General features: G+C 32.5%; 2 protein-coding genes across 6 annotated transcripts in view; one reads left to right on the forward strand and one right to left on the reverse strand.

Annotated features, from left to right (window-relative positions):
- The window catches only part of LOC116186898 (juvenile hormone esterase-like), a 7,521-nt gene extending 6,000 nt beyond the window's left edge, over positions 1 to 1,521 (reverse strand). Inside the window, exons 1-2 of the mRNA XM_031515487.1 lie at positions 1,229 to 1,521; positions 883 to 1,020 (exon numbers count right to left, since the gene is read on the reverse strand). Of these exons, the coding sequence (XP_031371347.1) occupies positions 883 to 1,020; positions 1,229 to 1,444 (354 nt within the window). The 5' untranslated portion in view covers positions 1,445 to 1,521. The remainder of the gene's footprint in view (positions 1 to 882; positions 1,021 to 1,228) is intronic.
- The window catches only part of LOC102680558 (polypyrimidine tract-binding protein 2), a 503,794-nt gene that overhangs the window by 86,953 nt on the left and 408,861 nt on the right, over positions 1 to 7,980 (forward strand). The gene's annotated exons all lie outside the window — the stretch shown is intronic.

The following is a 7,980-nucleotide window of genomic DNA, read 5'->3' on the forward strand; positions in this document are numbered from 1 at the left end:
ATTCTCCTAATGTTTCAAAAGATCAATTGTCGTTTCTATCAGCGACGTTAATAATCGAATAAAATTATTTTCTATTTTGAAAAATTATTTTTCAAATAACTGAAAAATAAAATGTAAATTTACGTTTAAAAATATGGGATTAAAGAACGACATTTTCTAAATAAAAAAAGAAGCAAATGATTATTTGAAAGAATATACCGTAGAAAGGATAGGAAGGAACTTACGTGAATTTACTATAAGAAAGATAGTTGCTTAGAAATTAAAGAAAAATTGTAGATAGCGCCACTGCACATGATGAGATATACAAGGTATATTCTCGATAATAATTTAGTTATACCTGATACAAGTTAATTATTGGAAAATTATAATATCTTTACACTAAATTCTCGAAAGAATAAAAATGATTATAAATGATTTATAATATATAAAAAAAAAAGTAATTCTTGTTAATTTTTTTTACAAATATCGAAACTAGATTCACGCAATAATTATTGAAATTAAATTGCAAATATTCCTAAGAAATAATATTCGAAAGAAAATTTCGTTTCTTTTTTTTCTTTTTTCAATCATATCTATGGAAATGCGTTACCTTGTGAAACGTTTAAATTTAATTAAATCGGGAGCGGACCTTGCGATCTAATCGAGCTCGAGTTTCAACTTGTTGTTTCGCAAAACGCCGCTATAATTGTTCAGAGCTCAGTGAGTTTGCGTGAATTTTCTCTTCTATAACATTGTTGAATTATCTCGAAACTACGTTTCGAACACGATTGATATATTTAAACGAGAGGATTTATACAAGAATTTTTAATATTTCCACCTCCCTTTCCTCAATTTCTTACCTTATACCTCGCTATTCTCACATCTTTCTTTCTTCACACTTACTTTTGGTACGTAAATATTGAGATAGAGACAATCCTCTTCTCCAATCATGCTCCCATCCTTTGACATCTGACAGCACGATGGGCTATTTTTCGTAGCTTCGAAGGTCCCGTTCCACTTTCGATCCCATGGCTGAGGGCTCTGTTACAGAATTATCGTCCAGAAAAAAAAAAACACGAGAAATATAAAAAACATTTTTCTTATTAATACTACCCCCTTCTATGTTTTTAACATACCGAAACGTCTATTCCACAGAACCAGGTACCCGAAAATATTTTTCCAGAAACTCTCTGTCATACCCTCTGTGCAAAAAGAAGAAGAAGAAGGAAAAAGAATAAAGCAAACTTACCCTAAATCTCAAGTCGCCCAGAGGCGGTCGAGCGTAAGGAATACCCAGATAATGCGCCACGAGCCTCCCTCTCGAGCTCCTGCTCCAAAGTCCTTTAATGTCGCCAAACTTGGTCGTCACCCTCGTATTCCAGTTAAAACCGCTCGCAACTACCGCAACCAGCGTAATTAACAGAGCCAACGAACAATTATCGATCGAATTTCTTCCCCCGCCCATTGAAACCCTCCTGGCCCCTTTGCGGCGAAAAAAATTTTCTCGAAAACGTGTGGTCGCGCGATCACAGAGGATGAGCCGCTTCTGAGCGCGAAACGGTGAGGATCGAGCTGATGCTGTCGGGCTGATTAAGCTGATTCGCTCGAAACGTGGCGCGGGGCCAAGCCTCTCTCAAGCCTCTCCTCGAAAACTTCTCGAGGACGATTCTCCTCTTCCTTTTCTTCGCTTCGATGCGATCCACTGCGCGTGCATCGATCGTTTCACGATGATGAGTCGTTCGATTGTGCGAAATGTGTAGCGTCGGTTTGTGTGGAATCGTAGGCGCGATAGCTTAAGAGAACTGAATTAAATTGGATAATTGTTGGTGAAACGGTTATATGAAACGGTTGTTTGACAAACTATTTCGTCGCTTGTGTTTAATTTGTATCAGTAAAACAATCGTGTAAGACAAATTATACATCACGAATCCTTCATATCGCGTTTCGTTAGATACGATTGTTAATTATGAGCAATATATATGTCTCCTCTCCTCGCTGTCAATTTTAGAGATTATTATTACAGATAAGATTATTATTCTTCTCATTTTTTATTTTAATTTTGCCTCACGTTTCTATTTCACACGATTTGTGTTATAGTATTATTAGATGTCAGAGGATGGAAGGGATTAAATTTTTTCTTTTTCTTTCTTTTTTTTTTTTTAAATGGAAATACATATTCAATTGTTGTTTGTGATAAATTTATTGCACTCTCATATCATCGTTTCTCGATTATGGGAGAGATTAGAGTGTGCGTGTCGATGTTTGGTATATGTATCGTATGTATATATATATATATATATATATATATATATGCAAATTTTTCGATACAACAAACGCTTGTTATCGTTAAACCCATGAAATTTCATATATTCGCGAAGCATACGCGATTTGCTACTTAAACAAGTGATACTTTTTAATGATAAAACTTGTCGAATATTTGAGTTTTAACTTATGCTGCTAACTAATTAAATTAAGTAGAAAATTAAGCGGGCCAAAGTACTTGGGAAGTGGTAAATTTGTTAAGTTAATTCCGCGACTTAATTCCACGTTATTAAACTCCTATCTACGGGGGAGGATACTTACGAATTCGGTCATGTCCAATGAAGCTTGCTGATAAACATGAAAACTTTGAATCTAATCTTCCATACCTGTGATGTTGTATTGTTGATCCATTGTTTTCGATCAATTACGTTAATGGATTGGATTCTGAAGGTTTTAAATTACTTGTAAAATCGCGATGAATTGTAAATTTCTTTTTTTTTTCTTTTTGTAAAGAAAGGAAAATTTTTATTTATAGAGGTCCAAGTTATTAGATAAATAGTTATTAGACAGATAAATTAACGTCAAATCAAACACTGATAGGAGATAAGATAATAAACGTAATATAGTAGTAAAATAAGTAGTAACTAGTCAAGTAAATCTTTGAAGATTGTTCTCTTTCATTTCGAGAACATAAGAGGAAACTTAGTACAACTTTTTTGAAAATCGAAAAACAAAATTAAAAATTATTGTCGATATTAAATTTCATCGTGAAAATAAGTGTCTTTCTATTTGTTCGCGTATGATGGTTGATAAAATGACAACGTTCGACAAAATAATTCTCAAAAATTTAACCAATTACAAATTTTATTAATATTAAATTTCATCTCAAAAATAAATATCTTTTTCATATATCTACATAATAAATGTTAATAAAACGAAGAAAATTATTAAACGATTTTCGAACAAAATAAATTTCTTCAAAAATCTCTCCAATTTAACCAATTTCAAATTTTGTCAATACATAATAAATAAATACATTTTCATCTCAAAAATAAATATCTTTTAATTTGTTCACATATCTACACGATAAGTGTTAATGAAAACGAAGAAGATTATCAGACGACTTTCGACAAAATAAATTTAAAAAAACCTCTCCAATTTAAATCAATTACAAAATCGTAACGTCAATACCAAATTTCCTTAAAATTATTTCCATTATTTGCATTTGAGGAGAATCACAGGACGACCTTGGAGAAAATAATTGTTAAAAATTTCGCTCGCACCATGGCTTGCTCCATCTTTTCCACGACTGAACGCGGGGTAGAAGAGTGGTTTCCGGCCGGGATCCTTCAACAATTTCCTTTACAAGGGGCATCCCCTGGGTATTTCCGTTTCTGTGCGGAATCTCCGCGCCACCTTCGTTACGCGTCGTTTACCAAGCAGTTTATCTCCTCGTCATTAGTTATGCCGTGTTGCCTGCCTCCAATCTCCCTGGTTCATTCGCTCCTTTGCCTTCCGGTGAAAATGGGTTGCCGTTCTAATTGCTGGTAACCACAATCCTGGCGTTATATACATGCTGCGTTACAACGTTTGAAATTGTGTGTTTAGTTATCGAATGTACGAAGAGTAGATAAGAAATGGAGAATGGTTGGTTTTTATTTTTTCAAAAAATAAAAATTTTTTCCTTTTTACTTGCTCTTTTTGTTTATATATATATATGATATTGTCTATCATCTATCTGGATGATTCGTTTAAATGTTTGACATTTAAAAGGCGATCTTCGTTCAATTCGTCTTCACTTTTATAATTAAAAAAAGGAAGGGATGATAAATATTTTGAGAAAAATTCTTTGAATTTGTTAAATTGGATATTACGTTTCTTCAGAATTCCTGTATCTTGACGATTGTAAAAGGGTGAACGTGTACATCGAGATGAACACTTGTTCTTTACGACTTCATAGAGTTTAAATGTTTGACATTAGAAGATAGGCCATCTTCGTTCAATTGGTCTTCATTTTTATGATTAAAAAAAGGAAGGGATGATAAATATTTTGCGAAAAATTCTTTGAATTTGTTAAATTGGATATTACGTTTCTTCAGAATTCCTGTATCTTGACGATTGTAAAAAAGTGAACGTGTACATCGAGATGAACACTTGTTCTTTACGACTTCATAGAGTAGAGAAAACGCAGGGATGCTGGTTCTGATGATTTCGAGGGGTTGCTCGAGTTTCAGGAAGCTTTAAACGTTGGGTGGAAGTTGTTTTTAGGTGGAAGGAGTGAGTTTGGTAGGATTTACGTAGGAAGGATGGGATTTAGGTAGTTAAAGGCTTCTTAATATTGCATAATTTTGGAAAGAGGAGGGGGAGGGGGGATTTTATTGTAGGATAGGAGGATCAAGAAGAAAGTTAATTAATAATATTGCTGTTGGGGATAAATTTTTTTATCCAATTGCCATACATCAAGAAGCGATTTTATTTTTTTCCTTTCGAAAAATAACGAATCGTTTGTATAACTGCGTTTAAAAAAACAAATATGTAAAAAAAACAAAGATTTTTCATTCAGAAATCATTTGTATATTATACGTAGAATTTTATTTTTCGCGTATTATTTTTTGAGCACAATTTCAAGATCATTCTTTCTGAATAAAAAAAAAAAGAAAAAATAAATAAATAAATAAAAGCGTCTAGCATGATTCAAAACGCGCATCGCGTAAATTATAATACTCTTGACGTTATCGTTCGTATTATTACATTCCACAGATTCAACAGTCAACGTGGCAAATAATTCAACAACAAGCGCTTGACATTTTGTTAACACAATTTATTTTCAATTTGATTTACATTATATTGAGTCAAAATTATGTTGCACGGTTTTCATAGGCCAACGAATCTGTAAACGGTTCTATATATTCTCGAACACAATTAAAACACGTGGATACAAAGAATAAGAAGACTATCAAATATACGAAACCAAAAATTTCATAGACTATCATTGATTGATCGCCTGAATTGAATATACACAATATTTCACGAGAGTTATTTAAATAGTTGATTTTTAAATTTTAATGTAAAAAATTTACATTCAAAATCTCAACAAAACAATCTAACTTTCGTTGTTCAATTTCTATTTGTAACTTTAATTCAACAAATATATAAATATAAAAATATAAAAACCTCGTAAATTAAAAAACTCTAAATAAATTAAATATCAATTAATCAAACATTTGGAGTAAATACAATGAAAAGAAAAAAAATAAATAAAATTCTCGTTAACGAATTACAAAACTTTGAAAATTACAAACACTTTGAAAATGTATGAAATGAAAATGTATCATATCGTCAATTGTCAACCATCTCTAAACAAATTTTTAAAATAAACAAACTCAATGTTCAGTGCGTTTAAAAAAAATAACTGGTGCTATAACAGCAAAAATTAGTTTAAAAGAAATGGAAGAAGGAACGATGGAAGATCGATTTGATCGATCTTATTAAATAAGTCGTATATTAATGCCGTATATCAGGTATTCACGGGGGATGCCCGAACGTCTACGCTTTAAAGGTCTGTTTGTCGCGAGAAACTAATTGGAGAGCGGCTGCGGTCATGTATCACAACGACGACAAGCGACGAGGAAAGCGGCACGAGTGAATTACTGGGCAGAGGATTGCTTTATGACTTGTAACGACGCCCTCGTTTACTCGATCGCATCTGCTTCCCCAACTTTCGTTCCAGTTTTTCGAGTTCGAGCTCCTTGAACTTGAGGCGGTTTTCGGTTTTAACGCTCGAAACGCTTCCGACTTCTTACCACTCAAGAATTTGATGAATATCTTGACAACGTGTATTCTATAGGATTATAAGGGATTTATTTATTAGAAAGAAATATTGGATCGAGATAATTTTTAGCGCGAGAAAAATTTATTTTCGAATTTAAAAATTTCGAAATAAATTCAATACTGAATAGAATAAGTTATTGTATAATATAAGTTTCGGTCGATTTTATCCCTCTTCTTAACGATTATTTTATTTCTGTTGCAGGTAAGCATTCGAATGGGTACGGTGAGTTTATAGAAATTTCTTCTATTTTTTTTTTTGATATCTCATTTTAAAAATAGAATTCCTAAAAGAGATTAATTTAATTTTTTAGAAATAGTGAAAATTCTATCGTATAAATATAACGATTGCTTTATTTTACAGAATTCTAATGAAAAAATCAATAATTGTTATGAATAAATCTTACTTTACTTATTATGAATTTATAAATTTCTTTTTTAAACTGACTGATTTTTCATTCCAAAGAAAATAAATCTCAAAAATAACAATAATATTCCTCATAAAATATTAACGTTTCATCGATAATAACAATTTGCAAATCCTTCTTTTTAACCGTTTAATTATTTATTTAAAATTCCGTCACTCAAAAAAGAAAGATCACGGCGTCACCTCTGGCGTGCGAAGAATGAATACAAAGTTGAACAATAACGCGCGAGAAGAAGGGGAAGTCCCTCTCTCTTCTTTCCAACTCCAGAACGTTGTGACCTCTGGTGGTGGAAAGGCGGTACTACTGCTACTACTCCCACTACTAATCTCGAGTACGAAGCGAGTGAAATATAATTGCCAGGATAAATATTTATTCGAAACAATTCGAGTAACGTTCGACGTTCGAATCCCACAGTTACATCTCTGGAATTTTGTTCACGTGCCTCACAATTACACCGAATAATCTGTATCGTTGTCTGAGAACTGTGCACGCCATCTGCAGGATTACCGGTGTCAAAACGTTATCCTGAATATCGAACCCCGTCTCTCGAACGAGGCTGTCTTCTGAACGCGTTAGGGCATTCGGGGATGAAATATCAGGAGCGCAGGGATGAATAATACATGGGAATTCGGTGGAGGAAAAAATAACCTTCCTCGATTCGTCTCACGATCATCGTTGTCGAAACTTTTTAAGCGAGCGTAATAGTGATCGGAATATTTAAATAATCGAAAATTTAATTAACGAATTTTTTAAATCGAAAATAATTTTGATTAAAAATATTAGGACATTAGTAATTGAAACAAATTAATTATCAAAAATAATTTTGATGAAAGTAGATTTTAGATCAGCGATTAAAAATATTAAACACTGTTAATTAGTAGATTATTATCACTATATATATAATTTTTTAAAATCGAAAATAACTTTGGTCATCGATCATCGATTTAAAAATATTAAGCATCATTAATTTGTTTGATTATTGTCATTATATGTATAAAGAACAACATATGTATATTAATAGTTGCGATCGAAACAAATTAATTATTTAAAATCAAAAGTAACTTTGATCATCGATTAAAAATATTAAGCATCATTAATTTATTGGATTGTTGTCACTATTTGAAATACACTCTATATATGTGCGTATAAAATTTACCATACGTGGTACGTACGTATAATGGAATAACGTTTCAGGTGGTAGAACCTTTCGATTAATTTTATTTACGCAAACGTTAGTTAATATTATACGTAGTTCCGTGCGAATCGTTTGTTTTCTATTCTCCCCGAAAATTGCTCCCCACCTCTTGCTCTGCGCGCCGAGTTACAATCGCTCTCACCGCTTTACCAGTAACACAAACAAATCTGATACATTCTAATTGTAGCAATTGTCCTCTCCAGATCGTCTAGAATCTAGAAATTAACCACGAGGAATTTTTCCATTCTCTCTCTCTCTCTCTCTCTCTCTCTTTCTCTCTCTCTCTCT

This window comes from Apis dorsata, unplaced genomic scaffold, assembly GCF_000469605.1.
Source record: "Apis dorsata unplaced genomic scaffold, Apis dorsata 1.3 scaffold_73, whole genome shotgun sequence".
NCBI lineage: Eukaryota > Metazoa > Arthropoda > Insecta > Hymenoptera > Apidae > Apis > Apis dorsata.